This window comes from Trachemys scripta, chromosome 6, assembly GCF_013100865.1.
Source record: "Trachemys scripta elegans isolate TJP31775 chromosome 6, CAS_Tse_1.0, whole genome shotgun sequence".
NCBI classification, from domain to species: Eukaryota; Metazoa; Chordata; order Testudines; family Emydidae; genus Trachemys; species Trachemys scripta.
This window is the reverse complement of record NC_048303.1, coordinates 19,361,758-19,380,709: the sequence shown is the minus strand read 5'-3', so window position 1 is coordinate 19,380,709 and position 18,952 is coordinate 19,361,758. Positions and strand designations below refer to the sequence as shown.

Genomic DNA, 18,952 nt, shown 5'->3' with positions numbered 1-18,952 from the left:
TGTAAGTTGCGGAGCATAGCAAGGCAATTTTTTTAGCAGCTTACAGTTGCACATATAAACAACAAATATGCATATAATCAGCACGGATGTGACAGTGCACTGAAGAAGTGCATTCAGACACTGGTGACAAACAAGACAAAAACACTGTTCAGGAACGTCAGTTTTCCATACCCACTGTCTGTCTGGCCTATTTAAAGAATCTCTTTCTTGGCTCCGCTGCCAAACGCCATGTTGTGTCCCCAGGCAGCGGCTTGTGCAGCCGCACCCCAATGGCAGCAGCGCAGGGATGGGGGGCGGTGAGCGGCGACGTTTGAGGGGGGACGTCTCCACCCCATGGGGAGCCTAATGTGTCTCCACCACAACCTGCCCCTCCAATCAGGAAGCGATGGGGTGTCATGTGCTCACTCTGCAGACCAATAAGAGGGCAGTGCTGTAGGGGCCCTAATTCAAATTATTTTCAGCTTGCCGTGGAGACAGCTGTGCCATGGAGTTGTGACTTGTGGGCCCCAGGCCCAACCGAGCAACCTGGCTGGTAAGTGCCTGACGGAGTCCTGCAGCACCCTCTTGTGCCAGGGCAGTGATTGCAGCACAGCCCGCCCCCCGGCCACCACACCCCCTACCCAAGTGGTCCCAAGCCCCCCCTCACCCCGGCCTCGTGCCTCCTGCCCCTGAGGGTCTGCAACCCCCCCTCACCCTGGCCTCATGCCCCCTGCCCCATAGCGATCCCTGGAGCCCCCCACCCTGGCCTGGTGTCCTCCCCACCCCTTGTCAGCTCCTGAAGCCTTGTCCTCCAGCTCATCACTAGATGTCAAGGGAGAGCTCATTCAGACCCTGCTTACATCTGGTATAGCTAATAATAATAACAAGAATGGAAGCGTTCTGGATATTTCTCTCCAACGTGTTTATGCACTAGACATATAAACCAACATGAGAAATTAAAAGCAAGGGTATTCAGGGACGAGTTTTGTGAAACGGGAACTCTTCCAGGGACCATAGTTTGCCCAGGCACACAGTCCCTCATCCAGGGACGTCTGGTCCCCTTAGTTTACAGACTCTGCCTTTTTCTTGCCAATTTGATTTGAACCACTGTTATCTGAGCTGAGTGCCCCAGATTGCTTGAAGTGGGACTTTTGCATAAGGGTATGTTCAGCTGACTGTATAATGCAAAAAAATTTCATCCTAGAATCACTGTTTATAGAGGGACTGTCCTGGTCAATGAGCCCCAGAGCCCACCCACGTGTCTTGATTCCATGGTAGCACAGATGGACCTTCGAAACAGGGAATAAGTTGTGCACTGGGTAGTTTTGCATCATGGACCCATCGTAGGAGTGCATGTTTGACTGGGGAAGGAAATATATCTGACAGAGAAGAGAGATGATGGCATTTTCTCAGGATAAGTGACTAAAAGACTTAAGAATAGCCTGACTTGGCAGATCAAGACCACAGAAGGTGGAAAGTGCCATGACCACCATAGGAAACCCCTCCATGAAACTGCACTTGAGGAACAGAACATCCTGGAGGGCTACCCACAGGGGCTGTATGTCCTGAGATATGAAACCTTTCTCTGCTTTGGTGTAGATAACCATCCTGAGATGGAGGTATTTTCCTGTCAGTAAGGAGCCCCACCCCATGCTTAGCTTGTGCTACGAATGCTCTTAATAGAATGTCATCTAGCATATTTCCAACTGAAAAAGGATGCCACTTTTCTAGCCTTCTTCCTTCAACTTGGCAATGGAAGGGGGAAACAAAAGAAAGAAGAGAGCTGGAGAACTGCTTCGAGGAGTTGGATGACACACAGAGATGGGATGGTGGGGCAGCTATTATGGTATTCTATCTCTCTTCTTATGGGCTTATGGAAATTCGAAGTCTTATTTATTTAAATAGCACGTACGTTACCGACAGTGTTAGGTTGTATTTCCATATGCTGTCCTACCAATGTCTATAAACCAATGTCTATAAAACTAGAAGAAATGCTTCTAGGAGTTAGGGGCTTGTTCAATCCCTGTCTCCCATTAAACCTCTGCTGAAATTACTACTAAGGAATGCCAATTCTGCCAACTTGGGGTTTTGACTAGTGCCCATTACCAAATATCTGAATTCCACCCACTTAATAGATTGGCAAAATGAAATCCCTAATGGACAATTTGTGGCAGATTCTTTGATGCACACATGCGCACTTGGAAACTGGACTGTGACCACCAAACTCATGTCACATAGCCTATCTAAAAACTTGGAGCCACTACTAACTTGCAAGTTTTTTGCCCTGTATGTAATGACATAAAACCATTGGTTTGGAGTTTCTCCTTTGTAGGTGTACAATAATGGAAAGGGAACAGACAACAAAAAGTATTAATAATGCCTGTGCAAATTTAACCTTTATTATCTGTTCACTGTATACAAAACACCATTGCTGCATAGTGATAACTTATTTGCTGTACAGTTGACAGTGCTCATCAACAAACAAGTGTTAAAGAGGTATACACTTAACAAAAGGGCAATGATAGCCAGTGCACATAACTGACAAAAACATACCAGGAACCTGCAACTTCAGCTATAAGCTTTAGCATACAGAAGTACTGCATAACCACCTAATACTTGAGTAGTGTATAAAGGGGATAACAAGCATCTACTAATCAACCAACTTAGGAACATGGATGGAGAGAAAAGGTAGAGCTAAATTTTCTGATATACAACACAGAGTGGCAAGAGGAATTTTTACATAGAAGCTCAGGTTTCTAATGCTGTTAGAATTTAATAATAAATAACAGAATCTCACAAATCTTTAAGGGCAAAATGCACCACATTTATTTACATATGAAATGTGTTTAATACAGTTATAATGGACATAGTGTATAGTAACATTTGACAGCAGCAAGACTTTTAAAGAACCGAACAATTACTACAGTATATCATGCGGATATCTATATATACACTATTTTTTTAAAAAAAGGTACAAAATTTGTTTAGGGATACATACAAGGTATAAAATGCAAAAGCAAACAAACAAAAATATAACTCTCACAGAGAACTATATATGAAGGGGACAGTATGGTACCTTTTCTGTACTTCAAGAAAGCATAACCAGTAATATTAGGTATACTTTTTGAAATGACTGAACTAGTTTCAGATGGTCTGTGCTAATGTTGAAAGGCCAACTTTTACTTAAATAGGCTGGTGTATTACCTTCTTGACAGTTGTGGTTGGACATAACACTGAGCACCAGAACATTTGGCATTAGCATACAGAGCTGGGAAATACCAACTCAGACAGCCAAGGAATTAAACTATTTTTTTTTCAAGAGCCAGAAGAAAGGAAAATACACAATGCTGTGTACTCACTTCTGTATAATGTTAAATAAATTATATGACAAAACCCACCATAACTATAAAACGTATTTATCTAATTACATCTTATTTGTTTAATCCACAGCAACCCAGCCCTTCTGTAACAACTTTAACTTTGTGTGACCTTAAAGACCTCCTTGCAGGGCCTAAACAAATTATGTAGTGATGCCCAGTTGTGCAGTAACATGTTTTCAAAAGTGCAATGACTTTCGAAGGAGTATGCACCCTGAATAGTAAATACTTGGTATTTCTGGTGTTACTGCCTAAACCCAACACTGTATTCTCTATAGATGCAGTGACTATTCCTTAGGGAAAGATTTTCAAAACCGCCTGAGAGATTTAGAAGCACAAGTCCCACTGATTTTCAAAATCTTCCCTACACATAAAAGCACTGCTTTCTGGTGCAGTTTCATTAATTAAACTTTCCTTCAGAAGCATTTCATATATAAAACAGTTTAACGGAACCGAAGGAACTGCCCCTGTATTAAGAACTCTGTTGTAAAGAAACTTACTACAAAACAAACAAAACGAACAACTGATTTCCCACTAAATATCAATACAAACACGTAACAAAGAGTATAAAAATTGTTAGTTTAAATATATACAAACTCTTTTCAACTCAAATACTGTTTTAATGCTTGTTGAGCGTATAGACAATGAGGTGAAGAGGATACATTTATGTAGAATATATTGCAACAGCCTGAACCGTACTGTTAACACTATTATACGGAGAACTTTCTATAACAAAAATGTCATTTATATTCCAATGTGGAGGCAGATTTTTGCTTCTCAAATATCTGATCACTTTTCAGCTGAACTCAATCTTTTAGATTTAATGAAGGCCATGCCATGTGTTCTCATATGAGTATTTAAGGCCGCTTCAGTTTCAAATGTCTTTGCACACACTTTGCATTTTCGGTCTGATACCATGTTGTCAGATGATTCATCTTCATGATTGGGTTTATTTTCTTGTTGATTATCCTCCCCAGACCCGTTCTGTTTCGATACTGGCTGAGGCTCCTTCAGCTTATGTACAATGAAGAGATGCCTGGAGAGAGATACATGAGAGGTATAGCAGAGGCCACATTCCCTGCACTGATACGAAGAGCCATCAGATTTGTGCTGAGGGATATGTTCATGAAACTGAAGAAGATTTTCTGTTGTAAAGCCACACACAGCACATTTGTGGACTTTAAAAACATTTATCTTCAACTTCTTCAATGGCTGCGTGATTGCTCCCCTGGGAGGCCTGAATTCCAGTACAGGTTCTTCCAATTTACGCTTTGGACTGGGAACCTAAAAAACAAGAAAAGTGTATTTTATGCAGTTATAAATACACAGTTCTTCTCATGAATATTTACCACTTGTGGACTTAAAAATCTTCCATGGATATGTTTCAATAACCCCCTGCTAAATCCAATCTCTGAAATAATAGAAACAACCATCTATGTTAATAAGAATCAGTTCAGATTGATTTTGCTAGCTAGGTAACAGCATTTGGTGCATTGTACGAACATTAATAAATGTCTTCCAGTATTACTGTATTAAAATATAATATTCAATGATACAGTAATGATGGACATATTTAGGATATCATTCTATCAGCACTTTAGTGCTTACTTTCAGAATCTCAATCTTAATTGGATTTGATTTTATTCCATGCATCATGATGATGACGACGACGACTGTAAATCACCTCCTGATTATTTGTGGCCAAAAGGAGATGCTGGAGAAAGATGACTACTGAGTACAATTTTTGATTACTAATCTACTACCAATCTGTTTCTTCATTTTATTGCTCAAGAGGCATATTTTTCAAGAATCCGTCACTTACCTATTTGGCCCTGAGAATCCACGTTATATTTCAAGACTATATACCTAACATGACCCTATTTTCAAAAAATGTTTGTAGAAAGGGGGGACAATTTCATGGCAACATTTTTTAGGGTAGGGAAACAGTCACACAAAAATTCCCTTTTTAAAAAATGTGTGTTGGTGTCACCACTATCAGCCTCTGACTCAAAGACGTGCATATTTCTTAGTGTACAGAATGAGTTCATCATTAAACACTGAACAAGTGTCATTAACATTCACCCTATGCAACTCAATAGCTCTGATAGCACCCTACAGCCATTTTAGTTTTCTCTTCACTCCTAACATTCTTCATCACACTGAACACTAATTCCACTCTACCTTTTATTTCTGGTAAACACAAAGCACATTTTACTCAGTATGGAAATAAATGTTGATAAAAAAAAATTCAAACATTTGATTAATGTAATGAAAAAAAATGGGACTATTCCAGGTGTCCTGAAAGAAATTCCCAGGCATCAAATGGAAAACGAGGCCTGTCTCAATAAAACCAAGATACTTAATATATATCATGAACATTCAGAGCTCTGTTTTTGGATCAGTGTTCCTCTGGCCAAGGAGGATTGTTCAGTGCTAGTCAACACCGCTCATTCATTCGGCACTGCAGGAGGACTGCCTTATTCTATGGATTACTGCAAATTTTTCATTTTTAAATTACTACTTTAAACTGAGCCTAAATTGGTATTATTACTATGTGATGGTTATTCAGCGTCCTATGTGAAATGAGCTTGGTGGTGCCAGTTTGCCAGTAAACATATGTCCACATAACAAAGCTACCACGAGTTATCAATAAATTGGAATCACTGTTAGAAGTCCTAGCAGGCTGAACAAGGACTGAATAATCAAGGAGACTGCGCTAGCCTCTCACATGCAGGGGTGCTCCCTCCAGCATGGGACTGCAGCACACTGAGGAAGGTTGTACTTCTAGCTTCTGCTTCTATCTAAGCTGTAGTTGTTTGGTTGATAAAAGATTTGGGTTTGCAGAACTTCCAACAGAGCACCTTTAAAAAGGTGCTATTGAAACAACTCACCAAGAGAGAGGCTGAATTCTCTCTCACTTGAAGTCTTTAAGTCAAGACTAGATGTCTTTCTAATAAACATGCCCTAGTTCAACCACAAGCTATGGACCTAGGGTGACCAGATGTCCCCATTTTATAGGGACAGTCCCGATATTTGGGGCTTTTTCTTATATAGGCACCTATTACCCCCCACCCCGTCCCAATTTTTCACACTTGTTATCTGGTCACCCTATATGGACCTGATGCAGGAATTACTGAGTGAAATGCTTTGGCCTATGTTAAACAGGAGATCAGATTAGACAATCATCATGGTCCCTTCTGGCCCTAAAATCTATGTATCTATAAAAAGGTCTAACTTCACACAAAGAAGAACGGACCAAAAAATTCATTGTTGAAAGAGGTACTCCTAAAGTGTTTACCTTTGTGTCTTCTTTTACTTCACTTTCTTCTATATTGGTTGATTCTGTCATTTCTTTCACATCAGGGTCTTTAATGCCATGCATCAACTGAATATGTTTTTCTAACATCAGCCGCTTAGTAAAAGTGCGTCTTGAATCCGGGCAGTGCCTGTATAAATGCAAAGCAGAGATACATATGGTCAAATGTTTACCTTTTTTATAAACAATCTTTTTTTTTTAAAAAAATCAAGACAGATATGAAGTAGTGCACTATATCCAGGCACCAGTGCAATTTGTTAAAGAAAACGCCAATATTTTTCTAACCAAGTTTATATACAAAAGTATTAAAAAGTAAACAAAATTACCAAATACACAATTAATTACAAATATCTGAGCAAATTAACCTCTCTCTCACTGTGGATATCTCTGATGTAACATCCTAGAAGCAGACATACTGGGAAACAAAGTGAAAACTGAAGTATCTGAGCTCTTTCCCCTCTACTCTTCTGTCCACATCACCGGTGGCTAAAATTAGACACACCCATTCTTCATCTCCCCTCCCCAATCCAAGCTTCACCTGGGCAGCAAACGTCTCCCCTACAGTCTGAAATTGGATTCCAAATATCATTATTATTATTATTTGTTTTACTAGTGCCTAGGAGTCTTATTTATAGACCAGGACTCCATTGAGCTAGACACTGTAGAAACTTTTCAGTCTGACCTCAGCCCCGGATTCTTCTAAGTCTCTGGACTTGATTCACCTCCCTCTGTGAACCAGGCATCCCTTCGTAGCTCCATTTCCACTTCACTTGTGCCTGCTGTTCTTGGCATGCATCCAGATTGGTCAAGAGAGCAATCTTATCTCCCCATCTGGCTTGCTCCTTCAGCTGGAGGTGGTTGTGGGGCTTGGATATTATTTAACATACCCCAAAGTGATGTTTGGGTTGGGGATGGGGGTGTTCTAGAATGGTTCCTGGAAGGGGTGTGCCCAGAAGAGAACAGGGGAAAGAGATATACGCCAATATTCTCTTTCAAAATATCTCTATTTTTGGGAATTAACATTTTCTATGATAACTACATTGCTAATTCAAAAAGTACAATATACTTTATGATACAAACAGATGATTCTGACATTAAAATGAACATACACACTATGCTTTCTTTGAAAGGCGATGCAGGTCAAAATAGGAGCTCTTGATGCTCATCACGTGACGAATGGAACAGATGGAACAGTGGCCAACCAGATCATATAATGAGCGACTAATGCAACTCGATACTACTTAGTAGATCAGCTGAAATCAGCCTGAAATGGGTTTAGAGTATGGCAGATCCTGCCCAATAACCAAACAGGTGATACCCATTACTATGCTCATTATTTTAAGTCCATAAAGCAATATGCTAGATCAATGGTTCTCAACCTTTCCAGACTACTGTACCCCTTTCAGGAGTCTGATTTATCTTGCATATTCCAAGTTTCACCTCACTTAAAAACTACTTGCTTACAAAATCAGACACATAAATACAAAAGTGTCACAGCACACTATTAATGAAAAATTGCTTGTTTTCTTATTTTTACCATATAATTATAAAATAAATCAATTGGAATATAAATATTGTACTTACATTTCTGTATACAGTATATAGAGTAGTATAAACAAGTCATTGTCTGTATGAAATTTTAGTTTGTACCTGACTTTGCTAGTGCTTTTTATGTAGCCTGTGGTAAAACTAGGCAAATATCTAGAAGAGTTGAGGTACCCCCTGGAAGACCTCTGAGTACCCCCAGGGGTGCACATATCCCTGGTTGAGAACCACTGTGCTACATTATACACAAGTGGGACAGTACAGATACTCCGGTTGTCATTCAAATTCAGAGTTGATCCATGCATTCATATAATAAGTTAACTGATCTAACTGAATTAATTAGATGTTTGGTTTTGCATAAACAAGAAGTGCAGATAAACTGACAACAGCCTCTACTTTTTTCTTTACCTTGGCTCCATTGATCTTAATGAACATTAAAAGTAGAACTTACGAGCAGGTATAAACTTTCCTAATGCCTTTGTGTTTGATACGATTGTGGCGACATAGACTATGGGATGAACTGAAAGATTTGTCACATTGTCGACAAGGATGTTTCTTCATTTGCTTTAAAGAAGGGAAAAAGAATAAAATATTAACTAGCAAGGTAATCAAAGGCAGCAGACATTTTCAATCTTTTAAAAATAACAAAGTAAGGTTACTTACCAAGATCTTTTATTCTTTGAGGACACTTTAGGAGTCACTGGTCCCAGAACAATTTCTAAACTGTGTGACCATTAAGAGGCATGCACACACCTACCAGCACTGTTACCAGCACTGTAAATTGTAATTAAAAAAGAGATGCCCTTGCCCCCTTTTCAATTCTTCTCTGCCACCAAAGACAGAGGGGAAAAAGGGAGGATCGGTTTGAATTTACATAGGCAATGTTTTCAGATAACTCCAGTTACTTTTAAATAACCCCTTCTCCACTGCCAAATTGCTTCTGCAGATCTTCACTCTGGAAGCAGCAAAGACAACTGCAGGAGAAAGGATGAGGGATACCTAATTGAAAATAGACTGAAGCACTGCTCTGCCAAATTTGATGCACGGTGATTTCATGTCACAACATCAACTCACAGGAAAGATCCCTGAAAAGGCATGCAGAAAGATGGGGTATAGCATGGCATTCCATTGTAGGACATAAGCCTTCTTCATAATTTCGAGGATCTAATGGTTTTATATTATAGACTACCATGTGGAAGGAGGTGGGAAAAACAATCCCAAAAAGAAAGGAAAGAAGCAGAACAATTTATGTCAGTTCATTCTGGGCTCTCAGGAGATTTTTTTCAAAATTGTACTTGCTTGAAATAGACGCAGCTGCAGGTGCCAGCATAAAAGCCCTCTATTGTGTTGTCTTTCTCTAAAAGAGAAAAGATTAATGGAATCATCTGTAGTGATGGTACTCCTAGTGAGAATGGCCAGAGGGTCTCTAGTATCCGAAGAACACTTCTTCCTACTTATGGGCTGCAAAAGCTCAAAGAACAAGCCATTGTTAATGTCCCCTATAACTGATTTAGCATATCACCAATCCAAGAACTCAGCAAGTCAGTCCCTTAAACAGCAGGTCTATCATCTTGAGCTTGCAGGAAAGACACTGCTCACTCAGAAAAGTAGAAGGTTTACAATTAGAAGTTTATCTTGGCAGCCATAATTTAATTTTATTGACAGCTTAAACACTTCAGAAATTGATAAGTCAGTCCCCCACTGGAATAGAGGATTGAAAGAAAAAGCCAAAAGGATGCTGACAGATCTAATGTAGATCACTTTGACTTAGATGAGCCTTCAACTGAGCTAATTAGAACCAGGCTCCTGGTTCACTCAAACTATCCCCTCCCAACTAGGAGACTCTTAGATCCAAGGACTCTCTGGGTCTGAATATGCAACAGATCTGAAAGAACTGGGTTGGACCCTAGATAGGAGCACTGAGCCCATAGAAGGAAATCCAGATCACTCAGACACTGAGCTGAAGTGCTCTGATTTGAGGATTGCTTATACTTGCCATTCAGGTTCAAGTGAGAGGATGGCACTGAGACATAGTCTGATCCAGAGTCTGCCTTGTGCCTAGAAGAAGAAATATCTGATATCTAGGATCATTTCTTCCTTTTATGACAGAGACCACGCCTTTCCTCCAGAGTGACTCAAACTTCCTCTCCTTCCTCTTTTTCTCATGGGCACTGGCCAGGTAAATCAGAATCTCCCAGTATTCCATTTGGGACTTTTGATCCGAGTTCTTGGATCAATGCTTGGGAACTGGGCTCCAGAAGTGAATCCATCTATTCCTATCCATCAGCTTCAAAGGAATAAGCAGCAAGCACTTTTCCAGGAGGATGACATTAAGTTCTGGCTCCATTCATTCCTATCCCCTGCAGCCAAATAGCCCCTACATAAATACCAATTCTTAAACAACTCTCAAACCCATATGTTGATCTCATATGGGCATTTCAATATCAGAGGAGGTACATGTCTTGAATGTAGAGCACCTCTCCAGATCTGCCCAACCTAATTTAAAATCCCCAAACAACCCTAAATCCTAACTTTACAACAGGCTGAGGACAAAAGGGAATGTTTCCGATTGCTTGTGCTGCCAGAAATAAGAGGAACTGAAGACGATTTTAGGGACAGTTATTTCATCTCTATAGTTTCGAATGCCAGATCGTCAGCTGGTGTGCACATCCTCCTTAATGGTTACACAGCTTAGGAATGACTGCAGGACCTCTGACAGAAATGGGGAAAATATATCAAATGGGGTTAATCCTAAATTAGAAGTTTTTACAGACACAGTCCTGTCTGACCCCAACTTCCATTTTATATTTAATCTTTAAAATCGTGACTCCTTAGGCCAGTTGAAAATTTTTTAAACCATTTTCTCCTGTGATATTGCAAAATTATTAGTCCCATTTGAGGGATTAAGACTCTGTTCAGCAAGATATTTAAATATGTGCCTAACTTTAAGCATGTAAGGAGCCCCACTGAAGCTTATGGGACTACTCACATTCTTACAGGTAAGCACTCCATAATTGCCCTGTTCTGGTCATTCCGCCTGAAGCAGCTGGCATTGGCCACTGTTGGAAGACAGGATACTGGGCTAGATGGACCATTGGTCAGACCCAGTATGGCTGTTCTTATGTTTCTTAAGTAGCATGCTTCTTCAGGGTATAAATCCCTTGTACACGTTTCTAAAAGAAAAGACATTTGGAGGGACATGAGCTGAAGACAATCTGAAACCACATTTTTAGAATATATAAATGCCTCATGGTATGCTTTAAAGTTCGGCAAGAGCTATGGATGACTACTTCTCATGGTGAAGCCACGAATGTGTTATATGGGCCATCCAAAAACGTTATACCACATCACACCCCCATGTATTCTCTTTACTCAGCCTATTTCAGAGGAAAAAAAGCTTTTTTTGAGAATGTAATTGTTTTTATTGGTACTATTTTTCATATCCTCCACCTGTAAAGCCAGGCTTCGTTAGCACCATGAATCCAACTATAGAGGCCTCCCTGGAGAGAAAAACAACAAATACATTTTTGAAAAATGGGAAATTCATTTACATCGTTTCACAAAAATTTAGTCTTTTTTCTGTGCTGACATTTTGGAAAAAAAAGTAATTAAAATTTGGAATTTTTCAACAAGTCCTACAGATTTTAGAAATCTGTAAAAACTACCTAAAATAGTTTTCTATACATAATAATGTCATGGTTTTATATCTCAGGACTGCTAGATCTAGAAGGAAGGGACATGTCTCGTTGTGAAGCTAGAATTCTCTCCTTTTCCAAATATACAGATAGAAAATTCCGTATATATATTTCCACATAAAGCTCCTATATCTACCCCTCTTTGGTCATGAGATATGAACCTGACACTAGTGCAACACAGAGTAATGTCTACCTGCACTGCAGGCCATTATAATTTTCAGGAATTTCCACAATTGGGGAAAAAAGGAAACCTTTCTCTAGCACAGTGGTTCCAAAATTTGTTCTGCTGCTTGTGCAGGGAAAGCCCCTGGCAGGCCGGGCCGGTTTGTTTACCTGCCGCATCCGCAGGTTCGGCCGATTGCAGCTCCCAGTGGCCACGGTTCACTGCTCCAGGCCAATGGGGGCTGCTGGAAGCGGCGCAGGCTGAGGGACATACTGGTCGCCGCTTCCAGCAGCTCCCATTGGCCCAGACCAGCGAACCACGGCCACTGGGAGCCGCGATCGGCCGAACCTGCGGATGCGGCAGGTAAACAAACCGGCCCGGCCCGCCAGGGGCTTTCCCTGCACAAGCGGTGGAACAAGTTTGGGAACCACTGCTCTAGCATATTTTGTTTCTTTTGTAAATGTCTGTTACAAGCTGTTCCGATGTTTGAAATGTCAATAGAACAAGTCAGAAAATGTTGGTAACTTTGAAGAAGAGATTGTGCACTTGTGCAGTAATTGTGGATCTTCGAAAAGTATGTCCCTATGGATGATCCACTTCATGTGTGTATGCATCTCTTGAGCCCTTGATCAGAGATTTTCCATTAACTGTGTCTGTTCAGCCCATGCATGCTCCCTACATCTTATTGTGTTGGACACCGGGGCTATATAGGGATGTGCAGGTGAACTGCCCTCAGGTCCTTCTCCACCCAAACGTTCCATAGAGAACAGTCCAAAGCAGAAGGGAAGGCGGGCAGGTAGTGGAGCACCCAAGGAGGACATATCTTGAGAAACTGCAGTTACTGCACAAGATGAGTAATCTTTTTTTCTTTAAGTAGTGTCCTTATGGGTGCTTCACTTCAGATGACTTCCGAGCAGTATTCCCAGAGAGAAGAGGAAGTTTTGGAACTAAGTCCAGAACTGAAGACCGTACTTCATCACCAACTGCCATATCGGACCTAGTGGCATGGATCAAAGTGTGATGTTTAGAAAATGTATATAAAATGAAGCCCATGTTGCAGCCCTAATATCTCAGATACTGACACATTCCTAAGTAATGTTGTGGATGTTGCTTGTGATCTGGTAGACCGCGTTATCACCATTTGCAGGGGGTGAATGTCTGCAGTACCAAAACTAGTGATAATACACCCAGATATCTATCTTGATAGACCCATGATCTGTACACAGAGACTATCTGTGAAACAGATGAACAGTCTAGGTGACATTTCAAAATTGTTTGGTCCTGTCTAAATATAAAGCCAACCCCCTTCTAATATCCAAGACATGAGAACAGGTCACATGCAAAGAGCTATGCTGTTTTGGAAAAAACACTGGTAGATGAATGGATTGGTTAAGGTGGAACTCCAACAGTATTCTTAGGTAAAAATTTAGGGTGTGGCCATAAATATACTTTATGCTTGAAGACCTTAAAGGGGTGACCTGCCATCAAGGCTCCAATCTCTCTGATCCTACAGGCTGACATGATGGCTATTAAAAAGGCTTCCTTCACAGATAAATGGAGCAGCGAACAGGTTGCCATTGGTTCAAATGGAGGTCTCATAAAGTAACTGAGTATGAGGTTGAGGTCTCAGGTTGGGGTGGCAGGAATGGCATGATATTTATCAGAGGTAGTTTCTACCAGGTAAATCGTGTTTTTTATTGCCCCTGGAAAAACTAGTTAGTCCCGGTTTGCGAGATTTTCTATTTTAAATACTGCTTCATTTACATTTAGTATTAGTTACATATTCATAATGGGATCACATAAAGCAGTAGATTCAGAGATTAATTTTGGGTTGTAGAAAGCGAGGACTTTGGTTCGTCTGTTACAGACAGGTCCTTAGTGTATCTGGACTCCTGTGGTACCAAGTAGGAGAATGGTACTGACATGGTACTGAGGATGCAGTGGCCAAAGCTTATGGTGGAGGAGGGCCCTAACAACGCAGGCATCAATGGTGTTTGGAACCATTGCTTGCTTGGTTCCGAGGGTGCTGAATGGGTAGGTACTGACGGAGGGCTGAGCCCACTGGTGTCAGTTTGGAATGTTTACACATGCTCTCCTTGTGCTGTGGCCCTGTTGGAGCCAAGCTCCAGGACTTTCCAGCCCCACCAGAACTGGAGAAGGAGTCCTTCGACTCAACAATACTAAGCTGAGAGGTTGAGGCTTTGGAGACCGTAAATCTCGAAGGGGACCTGGGTTTTTTTGGAGCTGGCTTCTTAAGATGAGAGTCTGCACTCCTCTTTTTAGAAACCTTAGCCGAAGCCTCCAAAATCTTCCTATTTCTAAGGGGACGTGTTTGCCAAGATTGAAGGAGTTCTCGATCTGTCCAGAGACAGATGTACGGAAGGTTTTTCTAACCTGATTCAAAAGCTGTCAAAGGGAGTGTTGCATCCTCAACAGTCTGAGTTTAATCTCCCATTCCTTCCTTAACCTGGATTTGAGAGCCAGGCAGAAGCTTCACTTCTGGGAGATATGGCACTCACCCAAGCAATGGACACACTTATAGTGGCTATCGCTAAGAGGTAGAGCCTCTCGGCAGGAGAGGCAGAGTATAAAACTTGACGAGCCAGGCATGCCCTACCTGGAGAATAAGGCTCCCCAAGGGGAGGGAGAGAAACAAAACAATCCTCTCGTTACATATCTCTAACTAAAACTATTACTAATAACTAACCTATTCTAACTAAACAAACAACGATAAGAAAAAAGTGTATACAAGATAGCAGAGGCACGTTCAAGGCAGACCTGCTCAAGCTCTATCTCAGGCCAAGATGGCTGAGAAATAACTGACAGAGGTTCAACCACGCATCCCTGTATATTCTCGGTGTCTGGCATGAGGAAGCATTCGGAGAATGTGAAGGCCAAATGGACACTGCTAACGGAAAATCTCTGATCAAAGGCTCAAGAGGCGCATGGGCACCTGAAGAGGAGCACCCATAGGAACACTACTCGAAGAAGAAAAATGGGGTTTTTTGGTGGATTTTTTGACTAGCTCTAAATGTTATTAGACCTAGAAGAGGCAGTCAAAGATGCATGAGGAGTGCAACATAGGTCTGTAATTTACAACAACCACACTCATCTGGCCAAACAAAAACAAAAAAAATTATGTCCCCTGGAACCAAACTGTTAAAGCAGTGTGAGGGGAGGGGAATGGAAAGAGAATCAGAAATCAGTTTAGCTGACTCAGAAAAATTTTATAGGAACTTTTTTCAGTCATTCCACCTGTTCTTGAACAACCTTTTTTATTGACTAAATAACCCTACAATTAATTGAGGGCGATGAGAGTCTTTCAGTAGAAACTTAAAAAGCTAAGCAATATAAAAGGAAAAAGGAAATGGATATGAGAACAGGGAAGAAAAAAATAGAGCACAAAATGAAATAATCAGAAACATTCTCACTCTATTTATAAAGGTCTACTGAATTTGAAAAAAAAACCCTGTTTCTATTTTAGTATTATTAATTCATTTAATTTGGAAGCTACAGTAATTTACCTTTCCATGCTCTTTCCTCATGTGGGATATGTACACATCTCTCTGAGTGAAGAGTCGATCGCATTCCCAGCACGTCCAGCCAGGGTTAGTTACTTTTTTGGGCTCTGCTTTCTTTACAGGAGAGGGAGATTTCTTCTCCAGCTTTTCTGTTCCGTTGACGGATTTTGTATCCTCTTTGTTGTGACTGGCTGAGTTTTGAGTTGTGGGTTTAGTGCTCAGGAGCAAATTTATACCCAAGTTTGGTGGCCCCTCAACACTTTTCAACGTTCCATGCATAGACTAAAATATAAAAAATAAAAATGTTACAAAAGAGTTTGCTATTGGTGTGGCTAAAATGTAAAAAATTATCTGACTAAAGGCTTTACTTCTTTCTACCCCTCTTGATATAAATCTATTTATCAGATCACTTGTAATATAAGGACACTCAAAACAATGTTTAAATAAAAACAAGGTTGCAATACAAACAAGCAACATAAAAATGTGTGAGTGAGAGGTTTAACTTGCTTTTTTTGGGGGGGGGGGGGGGAGAGCTTTCTTAAAAAGCCTTCTTTATCCTGATTAACTCTAATTTTTCATTTTACTTGCACAATAAAGTGGAACAGTCTTCCCTAATGTGGACCACCTGATGTACAGTTTAGCTTATGGTTTCCCGTAAATATGTTTCCATTGACAGAGTTTGGGCAGCAATATTGGGAAAGAGATACAAGTAAAGATGGCTTTTGAAAGATTAAATAACTCAGTTAATAATCCCTTTCAACCATGAATTTGCCAGTCAGGAGATTACCTTCACATATGAAAGTCTTGCCTTCCAATTGCCAGTGTTCTCATGGCCTCTTACACTGTCCATTACCTTTGCCTTGCTGGTTTGCATGTCCAGCCACTCCGAATATAATAATCCTATCTTATAGCTGGGCTGAGCATGTAGACCCAGCAGCCAAAACCATTCAATATGTTGTTGAACCAGAGGAAACTGATACTGGGATATAAAGCTGATACTTTAGCAAAGCCAAACTATCTCAGTATTAGGCTCTTCTTTGTAGGATAACCAGATGATTCCCATTGGCTGTTTGCCAGGTACCTCGCAAATGTCATACTCAGCTGTGCTGTGGGACAGAACTGTCTTTCTGTTTAAGTGGTCTCTACAGAAATTAATGCCATTTACTTTCAAAACCAAAATGTTTAATTAAAAAACGGTGACTAAAAAGATAAGGTGCTTTCACTTCACCCATTTGACATTTAAAAAGAAGAAAGGTTAACTCTTTTTAGCATGTCTAAATAAGGTACTAGGCTAATGTAATTAAATCTATTCCCATTACAAGTTGACAAAAACTCTATGAAAGGTAATGAAAAAAAGACAATTTCTGGGGTGTGGAGGAAAGGTATAAAAATGGTTGCTCATTTTGAAGTATTCTGCACATTTTTAACCTAAGATAATGTTAGCTATCAGAGTCAAATGTTTTATTCTTTACATACCAAAAATAATACATTAAAAGTACATTAAAATTGCAAAGTCAAGCACTTAAAAGGCTGCCCAGGCAAGCTTAATTCACCCCTCTTGTTTGTATCCATTATGAAACAGTCTTTAATTACATGATCACGTGTTTTTTTCCCCAGAGAACCCCACCCTCAATGAAATGGCTGTAAGCATTTTTAATGTGAACAAAACAACATATCATTCCCCAATGTTGTTCTCAAGAATAGCTAAATCATTTTCAATTAAATTAAAAATCAGCCTGAGGCGTACAAGATTTCAGCCCAAACAGTAAAAAGTGATAAGCAACTAAAAACAGGGCCTTATAATGGAAAGAGTTAAGCAATCTTAACTATAGGTGTAGCTATCAACTCCACCTCTGCCTTAAAACCAATTGGTTTCAAATACTGAAACAAACAATACATATATAACTATATATGCATATGTGTGTATATGCCACTATTTATTCCTGTTTAGAACTTTTGAAGAAGCTGTACACAGCACAAAGGGGATGCTTTCAGTAAGTGGCTAAGAGAAGTATATCCCCTTGCTTGATGGTTGAGCAAGAAAATGATGCAAGAGTTAGATACGAAGGCAAGTAAAGGGCTAGCTTAACAAACATTAGTGCAGGTCAATAATAATTAAAGTATCTGGCAAAATGCAATAAGATTATGAAATAAATTCTCACCGAAAATGTGTCACAGGTCTTAAAATGGGAGCTAACAGAGGTTTAGAGCACTGAAAATACCTTGTCCTCACTTCTCAAAACATCTTTTGTCATCCCATACATTTGACAAATATGCTATTTTCCCTCATATTTTCAACTATCGGATAAAGTCACCTAAGAGCAGATACATAACCTGAAGACAAACGTATGAGAGTGCATGCAATGGTCAGGAGGTAACCATGTCTGGTACAATACTTGAAACCAGTTTTTCTGGAATACAAATTGCCATACTGGGATCCAGTTGTTTATGGCATCATATTCGCAGCAGAAAACCCCGGAATTTAAAGAAAAAATAATTTCTAGTCTCCTCCCCTATCTGGGGTGTAGATGAGAAAGAACTTTAGGGTATATTGTGTGTTTTTAAAAGAGTTGGTTTCTCAGAATTGCTGTTCTTGCCTTCAGCGCAAATCTCAGCTACTTCCCAGGTAGTAAGTACCATAGCTCAGGCTGAAATTCAACGTGCTGATATCAGCAAAGACTAGGAGTCTGATTCTCCACTGCCCTGCACCTTGTTAAGTCATTTATGTCAGTGTAAAGGAAATGCAAAGTGGATGTCAAATGCCACTATTCTGGTTCACACCACTTTACAATGGCGCATGATGACACAAGGTACAGGGCAATGATGAATCACACCCTTGTGGTTTAAGGAATCTAAGAGTTGCTAAGCCCTCCAGTGCTTTAAAAACAAGGTAAAGCAATATATTTAAAATAAATGGCTAACCAATTGCAGCTGGGAATGGGTGGGGTGGGGTTATTATCTCTTAATAGCACAGGTTGGAAGGATAACAGCCAGAGTTCTCCAGTAAATCATCTTCTTGTGTAAATATAGTTATGAGATACTCTGTTTAATTTTACCTTCTAAGGGTACATATATAGGGTTACCATACGTCCGGATTTTCCCGGACATGTCCGGCTTTTGGGGGCTCAAATCCCCGTCCAGGGGGAAATCCCCAAAAGCCGGGCATGTCCGGGAAAATCGTGAGGCTCGGCCGGGGCCTCTTTGTGCGGGGCCGGGGGCATGGTGCCGGGCCGGGCCCGCGGGGCTGGGAGCCGGCCCGCGGGGCTGGGAGCCGGGAGCCGGGCCGGGGTCGGGGAGCCGGGACCGCGGGGCTGGGTGCCGGGAGCCGGCCCGCGGCGCTGGGAGCCCGGCCGGGG

The 18,952-nt window shown here is 40.7% G+C and overlaps 1 protein-coding gene across 9 annotated transcripts in view; it reads right to left on the bottom strand.

The window, feature by feature from the left end:
• Nucleotides 1-2,781: 2,781 nt before the first annotated feature.
• ZNF532 (zinc finger protein 532) overlaps nt 2,782-18,952 on the bottom strand; it is a 90,323-nt gene continuing 74,152 nt past the window's right edge. For 7 of the 9 annotated variants that reach the window (XM_034773288.1, XM_034773292.1, XM_034773290.1 and 4 more), the window contains 4 exons: nt 15,600-15,878; nt 8,669-8,781; nt 6,655-6,802; nt 2,782-4,640 (listed from right to left, as the gene is read on the bottom strand). In XM_034773288.1, the coding sequence (XP_034629179.1) occupies nt 4,146-4,640; nt 6,655-6,802; nt 8,669-8,781; nt 15,600-15,878 (1,035 nt within the window). In that variant the 3' untranslated portion in view covers nt 2,782-4,145. Of the gene's footprint in view, nt 4,641-6,654; nt 6,803-8,668; nt 9,575-11,249; nt 11,391-15,599; nt 15,879-18,952 lie in introns of those variants that run through there. The other 2 variants (XM_034773294.1, XM_034773293.1) reach the window with 2 other exon arrangements.